Source organism: Protopterus annectens, chromosome 2.part0, assembly GCF_019279795.1.
Source record: "Protopterus annectens isolate FY-2018-M chromosome 2.part0, PAN1.0, whole genome shotgun sequence".
Taxonomy (NCBI): domain Eukaryota; kingdom Metazoa; phylum Chordata; order Ceratodontiformes; family Protopteridae; genus Protopterus; species Protopterus annectens.
The window spans coordinates 1,749,955,482-1,749,977,863 of record NC_056728.1 but is presented as its reverse complement, the minus strand read 5'-3'; the positions used below and the strand labels follow the sequence as shown (position 1 = coordinate 1,749,977,863).

Below are 22,382 nucleotides of genomic sequence, written 5' to 3'. Positions count from 1 at the left end.
CGTAGGTAGTTTTTCCCTTTTGACTACTAATTTGAGTACTTCTTTTCTACTGTTGTTGGTAGTTTCTTGCTAACTTCTTTCCTTTTTTCTGTCACTTAAAAAAAGGCTTTTCTCTCTTTAGTGGTTTTAGGTATTTTTCTACTTGCACTACAATGGCTGACAAGCCAACTGGGTTTAAAAAGTGTATTGCCTGTGGGCATAAGCTTCCCAACTCAGATGCCCACAGAGAATGCTTGTATTGTTTAGGCCCTGCATACTTGGATGCGGCTTGTTCAGTCTGCTCTGGATTTAACTGGAAAACCTTAACTGATTGGAGGAATGTTCCTTCTTCTTGTACTACTTCAGCTGATGGGGCTCAAACCCCCACCAAAAAGCTCGGCAAGGGTAAGTCAGATTTAGCTACCAGGGAAAAGGAGTCCTGTAAGAGGTCTCTGGACCATTCTTCCTCATTGGCTCCTTCATTGGAGCCTCCTTCCTAGAAGCATAAGAAGTTAGATCCTTCCACTTCAGATCCAACTGTTTTAAAACCTAGATCTCCTCGGAACTGTACCCGTTTGCTTCTGTCAGATCCAGTTTCATCATGGCTTCACCTGTCCTTTCTGGGAGGTTTTCCATGTAGGCACTCTAGACATCTGTCCACCACATCATCTCTTAGATCTTCCAGAAGCTTATCAAAAAACGATGTGGATAAAATGATGAGGAAGTTTCTCAGAGTGCAGCTCCAAATGGGGGACTCCCAGCTTTGACTTCCACCGGATCCCCTAGCTGTCCTATTTCCACTTCCTCCTTGGTATCTCCTTCTCCAGTCTGATCCACTGTTTCAGAGCCCTCAGATCCGAAGACAGCAGGTTCTAAAGCTTTAGAGGTTTCCATGAGTTGACCAACTCCTAGCCTTTTGGAGCCGAATCTTTGGTGCCAGGTCCAGGGGGTTGGAATTGACACTGAAGCTTTTGAAGATATCTTTCCCCCTTGGGGCTTTGGTGCTGGACAGTTTGGATCCAACTCCCTCCTTAGGTGGAGTGCTGGTGGGGTTGCAGGAGCTGAAGGTTTGAGAACTTCTGGCTCTTTTGCCGTCAACTTCTGTCTTCCCTATGCATTCTGCTTTTGAGGTTGAGGAAAGGGCTTTCTCTTTGTCCAGAGAAGGGACATCCCTGCCCCCCTTGGATTAGATCTCGTTGCCTCATCCAGTTCTATACTCTGAGCCTTGTCTGTGCATTCTTTTGGGACAGCCAGTCTGAACTAGTCTCGAGTCAGTCTGTCAGGACATTGTCATCTCTTCTGATACTTCTTCAGAACACCCTACTGAGGAAGTCCCTCAGAAGCAGAAGTGTAAGAGGAGACACTTAGATTCCTGTCAGGAATAGCTCACGGAGGACACCGATTTTGATGAGGAGAATGGGTCTGTCATATCTTCACCTGAAGATGTCTCCTTTGGAGACATCCTGGAGCTCCTTAAACAAAAAGATGGCTGGTCTTCGACACCCCCTCTGAGGAGGAATCTGTCTTCCTCGATGCTTTTGGGTCTCACCTGTCAACTTATTGGGTGACTCCACCAGCTGACAAGATCATAGATCTTGTTTCTCACTGGGTATGGAAGGCATCAGATACTGTAGTGCCGATTCCAAAAACACCAGACAAAATTCTAGCCCCCTCCCAGGACCGGGCAAACTGGAGCAAGGGAGTCCCAATTGATTTCATGGTTGTGGCTGCAGCCACAAGGAAAGAATTCGCAAAACAGAGTTCCTCTGTCCATCCCCCTAACAGAGAGTCTAGGGCCTTAGACAAATTTGGAAAGTGCGTGTACACTTCAGCAAGCTTTGCCCTCTTTCGCTAAGTTATCTGGCACATTTTGCGAGATTACAAAAGAGATCTGACCAAGGAGCTTGCCAAATCTCTATCTGGCTCCATGTCTACTGAGAATGAAAATAGAATCTCCTTGAAACTGACCTCCCTCCATTCTATTTCAAATGCATCCTTGAAGTTGGTCTTCCAAGCAGCGGAAGGTACCTTATGGGTGGCGGGTTCAGGCATAGCCATTAGGAGACATGCCTTTATGCACCTATGTGATTTTGTGGAGTCCTTTAAATCTTCATTCATCAATGCGCCTTTTGATGGATCTTCCTTGTTTAACCCCAAGGTAAAGGACACATTCTCCAGGTGTGAGCAAGAGAGAAGGACCCTGTCTGCCATGGGTGTACATTTTTCAACCCCTCAAATACCTTTCTCGATGAATCAAGGAGGTAGAAAAATTTGGGGTTACAAAAACCCAGTGTCCATTCCAAGATTCATGTGGGGATAGTTCCCCCAGAGGCAGAGGAGGGAACTCAAATGGAAGACACCATCCTTGCAGCAGAGGTGGCCCATAGAACCAGGGCTACAGGGATTCCTTCCCAGATAAGCCCTGTCAGTGCGCCTGAAAGGAGGCCCGGCTGTTTCCCTCTGGAGGTAGTCAGGGGACATTTGTCTCTGCACCAGAGAGCCTGGCTGTCTGTAACAAAGGATTCCTGGGTGCAGAGAATAATTTCCAGAGGTTATACTATATCATTTTCCCCACCCCCACAACCACTGTGAAAAAGATCCCCGAAATTCCTCCCAGTCAGAAGGAAGCAGTGACTCTAGAAATAAAAACACTGCCAGAAAAAGAGAGTCATCCAAAGGATCCAGAACGTACTCAAGATGATCTTGGTGCCAAAAACTAGGGGACTTGAGACAATTTCTGGATCTCAGCAAATTAAATCAGTTTTTACAATGTTCAAAGTTTTGGCTGATCATAGGTCATTTTGCCTCTGCTGTGAAGGAATGATTGGATGCACTCAGTAGATTTTCATGATCTTTACTATCTCATCAAAATGAACAGGCACTTCAGAAAATGTCTGCGCTTCCGGCTTGGAGCCAATCATTACCATTTCAGGGCACTGCACTTTGGTCTTACCACAGCCTGCAGGGTATTCATAAAATGCATGGCAGCGGTAGCAGCTCACTTGAGACTGCTGGGGTTCTAGGTAGTTCCATATCACGATGACTGGCTCCTAACTGCCCTAACCAGGCATCGACGTCTACAGACCAGGAACTATTTGCTGCAGTTGTGCCTTCATCTAGGAATTGCAGTCAATTACAACAAATCACAACTCACACTGATGCAGAGTCTGGAGTTCATAGGTGCTCATCTGGGCACAATCAGTCACATACCTTCTCTTCCCTCTACTCAAATACAGATGCTGAGGTCCCAAGTTAAGAAAGTGATACAAAGTTCTTCTCTTCCAGCTAGATTAATCTTACAAGGCCTAGGATCCATGGCAGCCGCTGTCACCCTCATTCCTCTGGCCAGGTTTCATATGGGAATTCTTCAGTGAACACTTTCAGTCCAGTGATCCATTCTTCAACATTCATTAACCACTCCAGCCAAGATCACACAAGCATGCAAAAGTTATCTTCTTTGGTGGATTCATTCAAATGAGCTCTCAGAAGGCTGTCCATTTGTTCTTCCCATACCCATGGCCACGGTGACCACTGACATATCCCAACTGGGATGGGGGGGCCTGTGCTTGGAAGGACAGTCCAAGTTACATGGTCCACGGAAGAGGCCCAGATGCATATCAGTGCCCTGGAAATGAGGGAAGTCCCCCTGTCATTGCAGGCCTTTCAAGACATTCTTCTATCCGGGACATTTGCCATTTAGACAAACAATGTCAGTGCTCTGGTATGTCTACAAACAGGGAGGAACCAGGTCTTACCCACTCTATCAAGAAGCAGTGAGTGTGTGGCAGTGAGTGATCTCTTCTGGTCACTTTCTAATAGCAATGCACATCCCAGAGAAATTAATTGTGATTGCAAACAAACTAAGCAGGTCCATTCCCATGCCTCACGAGTGGTCTCTCAGTGTCAAAGTGGCAGAGAGGATTTTCTGTCGATGGGGCCAGCCATACTGTGATCTATCCACCTCTCCCCTCATCCACAAATGCAGCGGGTTTTTAGTCCTGATCCCTCCATTGGGAGTGTCAAGAGATGCTAAAGTCCACAACTGGCCCTCTGATCTCCTTTATCCTTGCCCACCATTACTTCTAATTCCCAAATTTCTACAGAAAGCATTCCAGTTGAAGAACACAGTTATCCTCATTGCACCCTTCTGGCCTAATCAGATTTGGTCTGCCTTCCTCTGGCCTCACCTTCTGTATCTGCCTTGGATACTGGATCCCACTCCAGACCTCGTGTCTCACCTGATGAGTTTGATTCATCCACACTTAACAGGCCTCAAACTAACTGCATGGTTTTTCCAATTCCATTGATTGCTAGACAGCCCAGGCTGTCCTTCCCAGTCCATCATATCTTGTTAACTTCTCAGAAAGCTCCTACTAGAAGGATTTATAAGAGTAAATAGAAATGGTTTGTTTTCTAGGCCCTTAGTAAGGACCTGAATCCTTTTTCAGCACTGGTGCCACCTATTCTTGAATTGTTGGCTTAAATTTTCATTGAAGGGGCTAGCTTTTCAACTATTAAAGTTCAGTTGGCTGCCATTTCTAATTTCTACCTAGGCAAAAATAACTCTACCTCAGCCACTTCTAAAGTACGTAAACTCTTTCTCAAGGGAGCATTTTTACGTACACCCCTATTAAAGGCTCCTCCTCTTCCTTGGGATTTAACTATCATGTTTCAGGCCTTAACACAAACTCCTTTGGAAACTTCAGCCAAAGCAGAACTTAAATTTTTGTCTTGAAAAAAACATTTTTCTGGTTGCTATCACATCAACTAAGTGAGTATCTGAACTCCAGGCTCTATCTTCTATACCTCCTTACCTGTTTTTTTCACAGAGACAGGGTGTCCTTGCAAACAAATCCATCTTTCTTTCTTTCCTAAGGCAGCTTCTGAATCCAACATAAACCAGGTCATTAATCCACCAGTTTTCTTTCTTACCTTTTCACATAAGGGAGAGCATATGCTCCAGCTTTTGGATGTGTATAGACAACTTTGCTTTTATCACGATAGAATCAAAGACATCAGGAAATCTGACCAGTTATTTGTTTCCTTTTCTCCTAACAGATTGGGCAAACCAGTACCTAAAGTTGCATTGGTCAAATGGTTAACTGAAAGGTTTATCCTTGCCCATGCCTCCTAGAGCTCATTCCATGAGGTCTATAGCAGTTTCTTCAGCCTTTTTGTCAAGACTTCTTTAGATGACATTTGTGCAGCTGCATCTTGGACTAATTCTCACACCTTTTTTTCTCACTACAAATTAGATTTGATTTACAGGAACAGAGCAGCATTTAGCTCTGCAGTACTCCGGAATATCCTTCTATGACAGCCTCCCAAAGTTACAATAGCTGGGAACTCTGTTGATCAGTTGAGTAATGAATGAAAAGTACTACATCAGATAAAAAAGTTATGTACTCACTGTAATGTTCCATCTGTGTTGTCCATTTTCATTCTTTCTCAACTTTTCCACTCATCTGCCCCTTTCCTTTGCTTCTGGAAAGATCTTAAGAGTTATACAGGAACCTCTGTGCTTTGTTTGAGCTCCAGCTTCCTTTTTCCTTTCTGCCTTTGTTACTTTCTGTAACATGTTGTCCCTTTATATCTAGAGGCACCAAACTCAATCTGAAGTATGTAAGGTTGGAGGGGAATTATGGGGAAAGGAACGAGCTTGAGAGTTCTTGGATCTGATGATCTGGTAGAAGTAACCGAGTTGGGTCTGAGTCCTGGATCCAAACCCATCAGTTGAGGAAGAATGAAAATGGATAACACAGATGGATCATTATGGTAAGAACATAACTCTTTTTTTCTGGTGGACGTCTCCTCAGCAAGGAGGATTTCAGAACTCCAGGCCCTGTTATGTAAGTCTCTGTATTTGGTAATCCAAAGGGATAGGGTGTCTCCGTAGCAATCCTAATTGCTGTGCCAGGGTTGCTTTGGACTCTGAATCAGGCTATTAATTTGCCAGTTTTCTTTCCTAATTTCTCAAATAAAGGATAAAATACTTTACATTTATTGGATGTTCACAACCAGTTACAGTTCTGTTTATACTGTACCAAGAATGTTAGGAAAAGCAGCCAGCTTTCTCTCCCCTTTTCCAAGGCTTAATTTGGAGATAATTTATCCAAGGTCACACTGTCCAGTTGGCTGTTCAATTGTAACTCCTTCCTTTACAAAACTAAAGGATTGTCATTGCCTCACATACCTAGAGGGCACTCTACTAGAGCTTTTGTAACTTCTACAGCCTTCTTTTCTAGAGTTCCTATTGATATTTGTACTGCTGCTACTTGGCCCACTGTACAAATATTTATTTCCAACTACTAAGTGGACTTGCAGTGTAGGGCACTGGCTTAATTTAGCTCCATTGTTCTCTGAAATATCCTTCCTCTTGACCTCCCAGGGTTCTTGGTAGCTGGATTTCTGTCCCAACATTTGAGGTGGATGGAAAAGACAGCCTAGGATCTGAAAGTTATGTACTACCATAACACTAAATCCATGTTGTCTTCTGTCTTTAACAACTTTCCATCCCTCCGGCCCCCTACCAAACTGTCATTTTCTGGGATGTCAATTGGCTGTACTGGGCCTGTCTGGAGCCTTGTTTATTTTCAGTCTGGGACTGACTGTTTTATTGTCATTTTCAGCTCCTTTTCTGTTTGCGTAGTATAGGAGAAACCTTAGGTATAGGCAGGCAAATTTGATTTGATGAATTCTGAGGGTGAAGGAGAATTGTGTAGAGGGCAGCAGCCTGAGTCTTGGATCCTAGAGTCTGAAAGTTGCCAGCATAAGATCTGGTTGGATCCAGTATACCCAACAGTTAAGATGGATGGAAGGAGACAACATGGGTCTAGCATTATGCTAAGTATATCACTTTCCTTTTATTCTTTTATCATAAAACTTGTGATTGTTATGAAAACCAATAAGGATTAGTTTCTTCTAGTAAATTACAGTTGCAAGCTTCTTATTGTTATAAAATATATTACTACAAATGGTTTTGTTTTATCAGTATTTTTAAAGTATCCCTGATTTTTTAAGAAGACCACTATGCATCACACTTATTTTAACTTTACAGTGATATTTCTCTACTTATTCTATAACTGAACTGGGTAAGAAGACTAGATGTAATGTTTATAAAAAGTCAAGTCAAGTATACAATTCTGCACCATGTCCTATAAAGTGGTATTTCTTTTCAGCATCTTAATAGCCAAAAAGCCAAGCAGAAGCTTCATGAACAGTTGTCAACCTGGCAGCAGGAGTCTGAAGGTTTGCAAGAAGAACTACAGAATATCCTCAAACAGCTTGATTCACATATGCGGTATGTCCACCTTATTTTCTAGTCTTAATACTTATTAGACTCCAAAATCTGGTGTGGATCAGCACCCAAAATGTGTGATGATGTGTTTAGAGTAAACATTAGAGAAGTATGATATGAACTTTAATTTTCAAAATCTCTTCACAGATAAAGAAAATATATATTTTTTCATTCTTCAGTTTTAGCAGATAAATGACTTTATTTTAAAAGCTGACACCTCATAATGTAGTCTTGAAATAATCAAAACTGAATATCCCATATGTAGAAGCTGGCTAAAAAGGCTTTGCTGAACAGAAGATTGTATCTGACCTTTCCACATGGCAGAATGGAATGATCATTTGACTTGAGAATACAGGTGAAATGTCTGACAGTAACCCATGATGAAACAGTATACAGTACTAAACTGAACATTTTATATCATTTAGTAGCTGCAGTGTAAAATCATCAGCAATCAGGATGACAGCAGTTCACTGAATATTTTTCTACCAGCATCCCTTGAGGAAGGTGAAGTAGCAAAATTAAATAGTCACATGCTGCCAATGTGATGTAGTCTGGCAAATTGCTTCCATTCCCTGTTAGCTTTGTAAACTGTAGATGAGAATGGCTGTTTTTGAGGTCCCTATATGAGTTGGATATGACTTGGAGGCATGGACAGATGGAATGCCTTTGTATGATGTCATTTTGTAAGATCAGGTTTCATTTAAATGTATTTTGTTAGACAAAAATACAGTATTCTCTTTGCATAAGTCTGGAAATGTTGCCATATCCATGCATAAAATTTCAGTGAATGCAGTTTCAATCAGTGAAAATAACCTTCAGTCAAGAATACTGATAAGAACAAAATGTGCAGAACATTTGAGTGCAAACACATTTTGTTTGTATCGTACAAGGATTGAGAACCAAGGTTAAAGAGGCATGTAGACATTTACAAAGTTTTGGTATTACTGGGAGATACTTCAGACACAGTTAAGTTTATTTGTACTGATGTGCAGAAAGCCATTGCAGTACAGATACTCGAGTATAACTACAGACGTCATGTCAAATGTCCAGCATTCCAGAGTATTAATTATATTTTTCAGGAGGATCAGAATATGAGTGCAGAAGTTATGGACATGATTGTCAGAATATGAGGCAGAAACTACTGAATAATTATCAGCACTGTTATTGGAGACAGCATATTTCTGAGTACAGAATATATGGACAGTATAATGAGTGCAGAAATACATAGTAAAACATTCTTACCCAAACTACCATGTGTACAAACTTAATTCTGAAAGGAACAAGAATATGTGTCCCATAAAGGAGAGACTTTGATCTGTTCTGTGCAAGTTTGGGTAATTAACAGATAGATATTCATTCCAGTCTCATTACAGTTTCTTCCAGTTATTTCCAGCTCATTCCAGTATTCTGCAGCCCTATAAATTCTTACAATGGCAAGCCACCATCATTGTGGGTGTGGGGAGACAATATTTGCAGTTAAAGTAAGTCCCAAAACCCTATAACAAGCTTACCAGCAGTCAAACTACTTGTATTATATTGGAGCAGCAGTGTTCCATCAGAACATTACTTCAGAAAATCTGCAGTAAGTCTCCAAGAACTTCAGCAGAGCAGCAGTTTATATTAGTTCAGAAAATCTACAATAAAGTCTCAAAGAACTTCAGACTCTCCAAGATACCACTGAAAAGGACATTAACCATTTAACAGCAGTGTATCAGAAAACTTCACCAAATCCAAAAGCAGATGACATACTTTCAAGGTTCCAGTGTGACGTCATAGATCCAAGAAAATCCTCACAAGATAGAGTTTGAAAAAACTGCAAGATGCCAGGCCACCTTCTTAAAGTAACTTCAACTTTCCTTATGTTAGCATTCATTGTTATTACAATGCATTTTCTAGCTAAGTCAGACAGTAAGTCTCAGAAAGGTTTAAATACATCAGTAAATGTCATAAATATGTCAAACAGTACTTCTACAGTAAAGGCACCAGTAAATGTGTGGTTTAAAGTTAAAAATTGGGTAAAGCAGTCTAAAAAAACTGTGTTCCAGTAAAGTTTATTTAAATTTCAAAGTTATTGGTTCAGGAATGTTAAATCTTTCTAGATGCAAAAGGGTTAAATCCCAGAAGCAGACTGCAATGGACACACTTTCTCATGATTCTCAGAATGGCTCAGCTTCTATCAGAATGGTTTCAGACTTAACACACATTTTTGTTTATAGTCTTCAGAAATCAGTGTAAATGCTGCCGCACATGCAATTCTAAATATCGAGTTAGGTTGCAGTATTGCAGATACAGCTGTAAACATAGTCAGTGTATGTAACATGGAAATTTCCATACAAGACAAGAAGCAAACATCTGCAGTGTCTCAGGTTCATGTTATTTCAAATACAGATGTTCAGACTGTAGTCAATTCTAGTTTATTGTTTTCAAAAGCCAGTGCAAATATTACGTTGAGGGGGGCTAAGAGGGATCAGAGTACATATTTTGATCAGTTTGATAAACTAAACCCTAGCATGAATGATACACAGACTTCAGGGCAAAGTAAAGAAAAAAATGCATACCTTACTCAAGTCAGTGTTAATAGTATTTCAGGATAAAATAAAGAAGAAATGCATACCATAGCTCAAGTTGGTGTTGTTGCTAGTTCTATAAAAAGGATTTTCAGTTTATCTATAAAAGGTATGTCAGTCCTCAGCAAACCACATTATTTATCTGTCATTGTTTATGGTTGTGGAAAAATGACAATATTTCATTCTTTACAGAAAAGAAATTATAATACAAGACACATCAATTTCAGTTACGAATAGACTCTACTAGAGTACATGAATGCAATTATGTCAGGATTTGAAGAGTCAAAGTTACAGCAGTGAGCAGTTGTGTGTGTAACAGTTCTGTCCTAGGTATGGACATGTTATCAGAGTTACATATTGTTTTAGACTTCAGTAACAAGATTTTATGGAAAAATAAAACTGCTACAGAATATGCAGTAGTGCACACAGATGACACTTATAAGAATGTGTGTCTAGAATATTGAACACATGTACAGGATTTGAAGAATTGGTTACAGCAAGAACATGCAGATTTATGGTTTAAAGATAAAATAAATTAGTTTGCAGGCAGTTAAGTTAACCAAATTTGTAGAAGCAGTATCTTATTCTCAGAAAACCTAAGACAGACTGGGGATGGTAAGTAAGGAAAAAAGATAACTTCATTTCAGGCTTAGTATGCAGTTATCATTCTGGAAGTGCATATTGTGTATGGTATACCAGAAATGACAGTCAAGTTAATTTGCAGAATATAGAGTTTACAGTTACAAGTCTGGCAAATGATTTTTTTCTGTTACCGGTTTGTTTAGCAGACATTGATAAGACCTTTGAATTATGGTAGTAAAGTGTTGCAGTGCATAAATAATATCTTGATACAAACAGAGACAGAAAAGCATTCACAGATATTAAATTATGTTTTGCTAGTTTACAGAATGTAGAATTTAAAGTCAATGCTACATTTTCAAAGTATTAGTACAGCAGTCAAAAGTTCAGATCCCATGCAAAAAATGAGTGCAGCATAAATATTATGTTTCATTAAAGCCACAAGTTGAAAACTTGACATACTTGCATAAAGGACATACAAGTAAAGTTCCTGAATCAGATTAGTTCTGCCTTAGTAATAAATATGTATATGTAAGCAGTTCAAGATTATATACATTTCATGCAGAAATTGCAGTTTACCAAGCATACCAGAAGTACGGACTTACATAACTGAGTTATCAGATTACAGGCTAGTTCAGCGAGCTGAATTAAAGACAATGCTATATGCCATAAAACATTATGGTAAAGATCAGTTTAATATTATTCGTGACAGTTTTATGCACTAACAGTTCTTTTCTATTTATCCAGGAAACTATGACCTGACAGTCGCAGAGTAAATGTAGAAAGTTCAGCATTTAGTATTAATTTTATAAAGGTGCAGAAATGCAAAAAAAATGTTAAAATATTAATGTAGTGTCAGATTACTACCGTAGCTTCATTTGAGGTTGTGACAGAGAAAAACAATTCCACTGAGGTTTCTGTTTGATTTAATAATGAAGTTACAGCCTTTCCATTTCACTGTAGTACATTATCGGTTCAGTTACAGACTTGCAAGAATTTATTTATTAGTAACATCGGTCTATTTCACTATAATACATTATCAGTATGCTTCTAGACTAACAAGAGTTTATTTGTAGCATATATTTGTTTCAAAAATGTTTGTTTAAATATTTCAATTATCTAAACAAAAGTATTCTTTAGAGTTAAAATATGTATACAACAGATGTGCATTTATGCAGATTAGAGTTAAAGCAAGTATGCAAATGTTTTTGTTTTCAGATAGTTCTGTAACAGTACAAGTTTTTAGGTTATGCTTTTATCTGTGTTCAGATAACGCTGGCAGAGAAAGTATTCCGTTAGAATTAGTTTAGTTAGTTTCCAGAATATAACAATTATACAAAGCTATTTTAGATGTTCAGTATAAATATGTATCACTTTAATGTAAATTTCAGTCAAGTTTCAGAATATGACATTCATACTTAGTTATGAGTTCAGTATAGTACATTTCAGTCAGATTTCAAAATTTAACATTCATACTCAATTATACATTTCTAACAGCATTACCGGACAGTTTACAACATGCAATTACATCACACTATTCAGTCATTAGTTTTAAGGGTAGAGTGACAGAATCATTTGTAACAGACTTAAGATAAATTGTCTAAAAAAATTAGTAGTAGTAGTAATTTAATATACTCAAGGCATAACAGGTCAGGCTTAATTTGTTAATTAATTTGCCGAATACAGTGCACCTTACATGATTCGTGTACATTAGACAGAATGTTAAAAAAGGGTGTAGATCTGAAATACAGAAAGCATAGGTTTAGTAAAGGTATTTCTACTATTACAGCACATAGATATTTACAGGATATTGAAGACACAAATTTAAAAGGCAGACATCTATATTTAAGACACAAATTTAAAGTTTAATTTGGATGGTGCAGAGGTGCAGCGGTTAACATTGTCGCCTCACAGCAAGAGCTTCTCCAGTTCAATTGCCAACTGGGGTGCCTTCTGTGCAGAGTCTGCATGTCCTCCCTGCATTTGTGTGGCTTTTCTCCAGGTGCTCTGGTTTCCTTCCATGGTACAAAGACATGCGTCTGAAGCATTTCTCCCTGGGCCTTCGCTGAAAATTGGCTTGTTGCAAGTCGGTCTTTCCTGGTAAACATATGTTAAATAAATAAAAGGCAGATGTCTATTACAAAACTTAAAAAATAAAAAGGTAAATAAATAGGATTATTAGGAATAAATCTAGCTGAAGATTTACAGATACATGTTAATACAGTATATGGTAATTATGCATCAAGATTCATATATTATAGGTGTAAAAAAGCATTGCCAGTTGTAACACATTAAAGAATTGCCCAGTTACAATAAAATGTTAAAGTTAAGAGACTTCAATCCAAACAGACCATAAATGCTCCTGTGACACCTAGTGGTCAAAATTAAAATTGCAAGTTTATTTACCAGATAAGAAAAGAAAAATTATTTTATATTAGTAGCCTTCTCAAACCATTTTAATAAATGTATAAAGTAATTACAGAAGTAAATCCCATTTCAGTAATTTCAGAGACAATTGTTATGGAACAAATCCTGCATAAAATGTACTTTTCTCTAAACTATTTCACCTTAATCTCGCCATCTCAGCTCTTTGCTGACTCACTAGCTACTTCTCCAATCGGCTTCAGTTTGAAAAATGGCTCTTTCACTCTTCCCCCTTCCTCCTGGTCCAAACTGGGGTTCACCAAGGCTCCATTCTTGGACCCCTATTAGTTAACATTTTACTTGGCAAACTCAACACTTTCTGTCCTCACTCCCCTTTAATACAATGCACTGCTGACTCTTCATTAATCTCCTTCTCTAACAATCTCTCCCACTTATTCACCCCTACCCAAAAATCTCTCCACTCAGTCGAACAATGGCTAACAACCAACCAACTCCTACTTAACCATAAGAAAAATAAACTCCTTTTCTTCCTCCGCAAATCTCTTCAACAGCACAAACCTATCTTCACTGTCACTTCCTTCAGTAACACAACTGTCAAGGTAGAACCACATACAAAACTTCTAGGAGTAATAATAGATGACCAACTAAAATTTGATCTCCACATCCAAAAGTGCATCAGAAAGATTCATTAAAAACTGAGCTTGCTGTATCAGAAAAAAAAATCCTCATAAATGAATCTAAAATGTCTCTTGCACAAGCCTACCTACTACCCACCACATTATATGCCACGCCAATCCTTACTAACCTACAATCCAATCTTATGTCTAAGTTTAAAATCGCATGTAATAAAATTGCAAGATCTGCTACAAACCTACCCGATCACTCGCGCCACTGCCTATCTTTAAAAAACCTACAGTGGTTAGAATTCCACCAACAACTCCTCTTACCTCAGTTATACCTGACTCACTCCATCCTAAACAAACCCTCCTCCTCTGTCAACTCTCATCTATCTCTATTGTCCAAATCATATACTCTGAAGCTCTAAACAACACTTTCTGGAAATCTACAAGCCCCCCAAAAATAGGTAAACTTCTGAATAATTACTCTGTTGCTAATGCATGGAATAAACTGCCCCTGTCTTTAAGAACTATTCCTAACACTAACTGCTTCAAAAATTCTTTAAAAGACTATCTACTAAACTCATGGACCTGCTCTTGTCCTGACCTGACTTAACCTATCTTTCCCTCTGTCCACACCTAACCTTTCCTTCCCCAAATCTTTTGCTTCATCCATACTAAACTTTCAACCTCCAAGCTCATTCTCCCTATCTGTTACCTACCTTTGCTTAAACCCTCCTCTGACTCCTATTAGTATATACTACAAACTTTCTGCATTGAAGAAATGTTACTGTATATCTAAAAAGCAGTTCTAGTTAAATTACCTTATGCAATTGTATGTAATCACTTTTATTTTTAATTTTATTATGTATGTATATTTCTACTTATACAGCTGAAGCTTTTCTCCAGATCTATATTACCATGTCAACAGGGCTGTTCATCAAAAGCCTTTACATCGACACATACACACCATAATACCAATATCTCAAACTGCCACAAAAACAATTTTTTTCCAAGGGGAAAAATCACTGGGCCAACAAAAAACAAACTGACAGACACAATGAAGTGGGGGGCTTTGCCAATGTGGGGGGGCTGTGCCCACCACACCCCCCCCCTCAGTTAAATATACCAACTCCGAGATTGCACTACAGTAGAGGAAACGGCAAAATCTGAAGTAGTTGACTTCATTCGTTCTGCACATATGAGTATACAGATCCGATTCGGATCCAAGCCGGCAAAACTTTTCAAGCATCTGCTCCGAGCTCCATGCTCCTCCCTTACCTATATTACATCACTTCCTCCTATCTAGCCCCAGATCTCGTTTGCCACTCTAAATGTCAGCATCGTGGTCTCTGAGCTCTAAGCTAGGTGGTAAGGTTTTTTTGGTCTTTTTGGCGATAGTTGAGTGTGAGTACCTTTCCCTTTTTCCTCCCTTTGCGTTGGTCGTCGTGTTAGTTGTAAAAAAAAAAAAAGTTAGTGTTAAGTGTTTTGTTTTGTGATACTGGTTTCCCGCCTAGGCCCAATCCCTGTTAAGTGTGTGTGTGTGTGAGTGGGCCGTTAGGGCTTGTACTGTTTCTACTATGGCTGAACTGCCTAAGGTTCTATTTAAGAAGTGCACAGACTGTGGCCATAAACTCTCATCAGCCGATGGCCACACACTGTGTGTTCTATGTTTAGGGGTTGCCCATCTGTCTGCATCCTGCGACATTTGTTCAGGCATTAACCCCAGGGCGTTGAAGGATCGTTGGGCTAAGCTTGTGGCTAAGGGTCTGCTGCCAGCTTCTGCCCTGGAGTCTGGACAGGGAATCTTTCTTCAGCCCCTCTTCAAAGGTACCCAGGTCTCGTTCTCCTCGGCTCCACTCTCCCCATTTCTTGCCGGAGCCAACAGAGTCTTCAGAGCCGAGGCACTCCCCTCAGATCTGGCCCAGACCAGAGTCGGTCGCTTTCTCCAGGTCAACTCGGAGCGTCTCCGACCTTGATATGGACAGGCTAATGAGGAGGTTCATTCAGAACCAGATTCAGATGGGGGTCTTACCAGGGCGCTCTCCCATTGGAGAGGGTCCTCCCTCTTCAACTATGTTCCATCCTATTGCTCCTTCTCCTATCCGACCCGATGCTTTGGGGTTCTCGGGTCTGAGACCTTTTGGAGCTGTTGGGTCGGCGCAGATGGTTCTCATGTCCTCGACTCCGGCCGTTACCTTAAGTTCCTCGGATCCAATCTTGGATCCGGGGGACTCTCGGAGCCATGGGCGGGGAGTCGTACCCAAGGGTCGAGATCTCGCTCTTTCGGATCCCATCCTCGGTGCCCAGAATACCCCGCCGTCGGCTCCGATCTCTGCTTCAGTGCCGGGGAGAGCCTTATCTTTACGTTCTATGGAGGTGTGCTCTCCATCGGCATTCGGGGCAGTGGAAAGGGTTCTATCCCAGGGGTTGAGACCACAGTTCACCTACTTGGATCCTACCCAGACCCCTCTGATTTTGGATTCTTCTCCCTTACTCTGTCGCAGGGACAGCCCGTGCCAAAGCAACCCCAGGTTGTTCCCCTCAGGGAACCTCCGGAGGCTTACGAATCCTCTCCAGAGTCTCCCACTGGAGAGGAACCTCGTAAGCGCAAGTGTAAAGGAGGCACTTGGACTCCCCTGAGTCCATTACCACTGATATGGACTTGGATGAAGGAGAGGGTTCCCCCAGATCACCTACCAAGGATGTCTTGTTCGGAGACATTATGGAGATCCTCCACCAAAGAGGAGGTTGGTCAGCCCCCAAACCCTCTGCGGATGAGTCCGTATTCCTGGAGGCCTTTGGCGCAGGCCCATCTACTTCCTGGGTCTCCCCTCCAGTGGACCCTTTGGTGGACCTTATCACCACTAGGGCATGGAAGGATCCTGACACCATAGAGCCTATACCCAAAAGGCCAGACAAAATTCTTTCCCCGCCATCAGACAGGCAGGCATGGTCTAAAGGAGCCCCGGTAGATGCTTTGGTGGTTGCAGCTGCCACAAAGAAGGAACTGGCACAAGAGAGTTCCTCAGTTCATCCACCAGACAAAGAGTCTAGGTCAATGGATCGTTTCGGGAAGCGCATGTACTTGTCAGCGACATTTTCTATTCGTGCGCTGAATTACTTGGCACATGTTATCCGACTGCACCGAGACCTTATATCGGAATGAACTGAGTCGCCCCCGGTGTCCCTGTCGCAGCAGGACAAGCAGTCTTTCACTGCGAAGATGACTACACTGAAATCAGTGACTAATACCTCTATGCGTCTCCTCTCTCATGCTACGGAGGGAGCCACTAGGGCTGCTGGTACAGGCGTTGCCTTGAGGCGTCACGCCTGGATCAGGTTGTGTCAATTTGCGGACCCCTTTAAGGCGTCTTTCATCATCACCCCTTTCGATGGATCATCCCTATTTGGGAAGACTGTACATGACACACTAACCCAGAGTGAGAAGGACGGAAAGACTTTGTCAGCCGTCGGAATCTGCTTCTCTAACCCCCAGAGGTCCTATTCCAGGAACCAAAAAGGGCAAAAGAAGATGTGGTTCCTGAAATCACAGTCCTTTCTTGACACTCAGGAGTATTCATCCCCCAGAGGCAGAGGGGGACAAGACCGATGCCGTCCCAGAGGCAGAGGGGGGTCCCAGAAACTTCGGGTCTAGGGAACCCTTTTCTGACAGACCCGCACAGCAACCCTGATGGGTTGCCCAGCTGCTCTACTCTGGAGGCAGTCGGGGGAAGATTTTTCTTACATCCAGCGGCATGGGAGTCCATTACTGCAGACTGCTGGGTGTTAAACATCATATCCAGAGGATATTCTATCCCCTTCATTTCATGTCCCATTACTCCAGCACGCCTTCCAGATGTTCCACCCGCTCACAGAGAGGCTGCAGCTTTAGAGGTTTCAAAGCTGCTACAAAAACGAGCCATCGAGCTGGTCCCCCCAGATCAATCCGGATCAGGCATCTACTCCAGGTTCTTTTTAGTGCCAAAGAAGATGGGGGACCTCAGGCTCATTCTGGACCTGTTTATCCTCAACCTGTCGGTAGAGAAACAAAAATTCCGGATGGTCACTCTACAGTCCATTCTACCATTTCTGAGAGAATGCGACTGGATGTGCTCGTTAGACCTCCAGGACGCTTACTATCACATCAAGGTCCACAGGAACTCCAGGAGGTTTCTACGATTCCGGCTAGGGGCCAGTCACTTTCAATTCAGAGCCCTACCCTTTGGTTTCACCACAGCCCCCAGGGTGTTCACCAAGGTTATGGCGGTCGTAGCGGCTCACCTGAGACTTCAGGGCATTCAGGTATTCCCCTACCTAGATAACTGACTCTTCGCTACATCCACCAAACGTCTCTTGTGTCAGGCCCTGCACTACTTCCTCGGTCTGAATCATAAGTTAGGCATCACGATCAGTGTCAATAAGTCACACCTGGCTCCAGTTCAGATCATAGACTTCATCGGGGCAAGGTTGGATTCGATTCAGTCAAAGATTTTTCTCACCTCGGAAAGATAGAAAATCTCAGACTCCACGTATCGGCGATCTTGGATCACTCGGTAGTCAAAGTAGCCAATGTTCTCAGGGCCCTGGGTTCGATGGCAGCCGCAATCTCTATCCTCCCTCTTACATGTCTTCACATGAGGGTCCTTCAGTGGAATCTGGCAGTTCAGTGGTCCTGGCTAGACCTTCCAATGGATTTCCACATCCGAATCAATCGGACATGCAGAACGTCACTACAGTGGTGGCTTCAATCGGCAGACATTTTCGCGGGGCGCAACTTTCTAGCTCCTCCGGCTCAAGCCACGGTGACCACGGAGACTTCCCAGCTTGGGTGGGGGGGCACTTCCTGGGAAGAATGGTCCAAGGCACGTGGTCTCCTCCAGAGACCAAGCTACACATCAATGTCCTGGAGATGAGGGCAGTGCTTTTAGCGTTGAGAGCCTTCCACCCTGTCCTACTACAGGGATGGTAGCCATTCAGTCAGATAACATGTCGGTAGTCTGGTATATAAACAAACAGGGAGGGACCCAATCCTACCCCCTTTGTTGTGAGGCCATGAGGGTTTGGGAGTGGGCCATATCCACCAGTCGGTTTCTCATAGCAACGCATATCCCGGGACGCTCCAACATTCTAGCGGACAGTCTCAGCAGGGCATTCTTTCTGCCTTATGAGTGGTCTCTGAAACAATCAGTGGCGGAGAAGGTCTTCCGTGTTTGGGGTCAACCTTGCTGCGATCTCTTCGCATCTCCTTCCAACGCGAAGTGCAGCAACTTCTTCGCTCTGATCCCCCCTCCGGGGGATGTCCCCAGGGACGCTCTAGTCCATGCTTGGCCTCCCGGGCTACTGTACCCTTATCCCCTGGTACCTCTTATTCGTATGTTCCTTCAGAGAGCTTGCCGGTTGCAGTGCAAAGTCATTCTCATAGCTCCCTTCTGGCTGCGTCAAGTGTGGTTTCCCTTCTTATGGTCTCACCTGTTGGTTCCTCCATGGACTCTAGATCCATGCCCGGATCTGATTTCTCACCCGTCAGGCTTGCCTGTCCCCAACCTGGACAGTCTCAAGCTGACGGCATGGCTGCTCCAGTTCCCATGATCATCAGGACTCCCGGACTTTCGTCCCTTGTTAAGAATATTCTGGTAGCTTCTCTTAATGCCTCCACTAGGAAACTCTACAATAGCAAGTGGAGACGTTTTTGCATTTGGGCCTCAAAGCGCAATCTGAACCTGTTTACAGCCCCCGTTCCGGTCATACTGGATTTTCTGGCCGATCTTTTTCGTTCAGGTGCTAGTGCTTCCACCATCAAGGTTCAGCTGGCTGCCATCTCTAATCTTCATGTGGGTGAAAATAAGATTGCTCTGGCTTCTGCCAAATTGTGAAAGCTTTCCTGAAGGACACTTTTTTATTGCGACTACTAGTTAAAGAAACAGTGCCCCCTGGGATCTGACTTTAGTCCTTCAGGCTTTGACCTGCCTCCCTTTCAAGCCAGCCAGTTCAGTTCCGATGAAGTTTTTGTCGTAGAAGACTGCCTTCTTGGTCGCCATCACTTCAGCCAAGAGAGTTTCAGAGTTGCAGGCTTTTTCCTCCTTGCCCCCCTATTTGGTTTTCCACAAGGATAGGGTTTCATTGCGTACGAACCCTTCCTTTCTTCCCAAGGTGTCCTCAGCAGCCAATATTAATCAGTCTATCAATTTGCCAGTCTTCTTCCCAAATTTCCAAAATAGAGGCGAACGTAAGCTTCATTTATTGGATGTCCATAGACAGCTTAGTTTTTACCTCCATAGGACTAAATCCTTCCGGAAGTCCGATCAATTGTTTGTATCCTTTTCTAAACCATTTTTGGGCAAAGCAGTTTCGAAAGTGTCCTTAGCAAGGTGGATAAGTCTTTGTATTGCACAGGTTTATAAGGACAAAGGTTTATCTCCTCCTGGTGTATTGAAGGCTCATTCCACTAGAGCATTGGCCACTTCTGCAGCTTTCTGGTCAAGAGTCCCGTTAGACGATATCTGTGCGGCAGCGACTTGGGCCAATTCACACACATTCATCTCTCATTATAAATTGGATCTTATTTCTAGAGGGCGAGCATCCTTTGGCTCTGCTGTGCTCAGAAATATCCTTCCATAAGGGCCTCCCAGGAATAGTAGTAGCTGGGGACTCTGTCCCATATGTGCAGAATGAATGAAGTCAACTACTTCAGATAAAGAAGTTATGTTCTTACCATAACGTTCCATCTGAGTAGTAGACTTTATTCTTCTGCACCTTCCCTCCCTCCATCCCCCTCACTCTTCAGGTTTTTCCTGTTTAGAATTGTGGTTATGTTGCCATTTAGTGTCCGCAAACTCGATCTGGGGCTAGATAGGAGGAATTGATGTAATATAGATAAGGGAGGAGCTTGGAGCTCGGAGCTGATGCTTGAAAAGTTTTGCCGAATCGGATCCGTATACCCATATGTGCAGAAGAATGAAGTCTACTACTCAGATGGAATGTTATGGTAAGAACATAACTTCTTTTTCTGACAATGGCCAAGTCGAGATTTTGATATTCTGGTGTGTGTGTCAACGTAAGGGCGTTTGATGAACACCCCCATTGACATGGTAATATAGACCCCCTTTCTCCTTGGGTCTCTGCTGAAAAGGGGCTTTTTGCCTTAACATGGTCAACAAATGTCAAAATAAATAAGTAAAATAAATAAATACATAAATGAACATAAATACAGTTAGTAGAATAGACCTTGCATAGGCCTGAAAATGTAAGGTTAGGCCTGTGTCTTCATTTTATATTTCATGTTTTAAAGTAACTACAGAAATAGATACCTGTGTGCATTCACATATCTTCAGGAGGAGTTGTAAGATCAGGTTTCCTTTAAATGTATTTAGTTAGACAAAAATACAGTAATCCCTTTGTGTAAGTCTAGAAATGCAGCCATATTAAGGCAGGCCTTCATGGTGTGCATACATTTCAGCGAATGCACTTTAATCAACAAAAATAGCCTTCAGTCAAGAACACTGGTAAGAACAGAATGTGCGGTATATTTGAGTACAAACACATTTTGTTTGTATGGTACAAAGCTTGGGAACCAAGGTTAAAGAGGCATGTAGACATTTACGGGGTTCTGGCAGTACTAGGAGATGCTTCAGACACAGTTAAGTTAGTCCATTTGGACTGATATGCAGAAAGTAATTGCAGTACAGACATTTGAGTATGAGTGCGGAAGTCAGGTCAAATATCTGTCATTCCAGAATATTAGCGATATTATTCACAAGGATCAGAATATGAGTGCAGAAGTTATAAACGTAATTTTCAGAATATGAGTGCAGAAACTAAGGACATAATTATCAGCACTGTTATTGGAGACAGTATATTTCTGAGAACAGAATTTACAGACAGCATAATGAGTGTTGAAGCCACAGACATTAAGATTTGATTCAGATGTTGACATGTACCTCCACTGTACAGAATAAAACATTCTTACCCAAACTATGGTGTGTGCAGACTTTATTCTGAAAGGTACAAGAGGATTTGGCCCATAAAGGAGAGACTTGGACCTGTTCAGCACAAGTTTGGGTAATTAACAGATAAAGACATTCATTCTAGTCTCATTCCAGTTTTTTTCATTTATTTCCAGCTCATTCCAATATTCTACAGTCCTATCAGTTCTTGCAAATTCTGTAAATAATGATGTTTCTTTAAGAGCAGTCAGGTAATAATGTATTAACTAGAGGCAAAATCACTTCATATTTGGTTAATTGGTTATTAACAGACAGACAATTATGTGATTTGTTCTTTTAGAAAAGGAGGACTTTTATAAGCTCTGGCAAGCTATGACAGATTCGCTTGAGTCTCAAGGGGAAAGACAATGTTATTCTGCAGGCTGGATTTCAAGCATAAACTGTCAATGCACTTCTGGAGGTGGGTCCTGTTATCTGGAATGGGATTCTCAGGAAGGAAGGATGTTTCCAACTGCTTAGAGTGGGAAACTGCAAACAAACTTTATAATTGTGGTCCTAGAGTGAGCTGCTCTTGGCAGAGTAAACGTTCATTCAAAGCCATCAACAAATTCATCTTATCTGGACCAGTTATATATTTCGACATTTTACTCAAACAGTGGAGAGCACTACTCATGGGCATATTCTTCTGTTGAAGAGAATATATTTTTGGAATTTGCTTTGTAACCTTGTATAGAGCAACCTTATTGAATTATCACTTATGACATAGGCAAACACACGTAGACATGTACATAGACTGGGGTCCAAATGGAGAGGTGATAAATCAGCAAGCAAAGGTGAATAGTATTGCTAGAATTGAATTAATCCTCTAGTCTTGGTGAGTACTTTCAAGAGGTACACCCCATTACACACTGGTTTTCACAAAATCTCACCAAGACGACGTGGATGTATAGACTGTATTTTATATAGCATATATCATGGACAGTAGTAAGCTAAAAATAAAAAAGATAACTGG

The 22,382-nt window shown here is 41.8% G+C and overlaps 1 protein-coding gene across 1 annotated transcript in view; it reads left to right on the top strand.

The window, feature by feature from the left end:
* CCDC30 (coiled-coil domain containing 30) overlaps window positions 1–22,382 on the top strand; it is a 2,524,512-nt gene that overhangs the window by 2,156,911 nt on the left and 345,219 nt on the right. Inside the window, exon 23 of the mRNA XM_044060442.1 lies at window positions 7,158–7,279. Coding sequence (XP_043916377.1) covers window positions 7,158–7,279 — 122 coding nt within the window. The remainder of the gene's footprint in view (window positions 1–7,157; window positions 7,280–22,382) is intronic.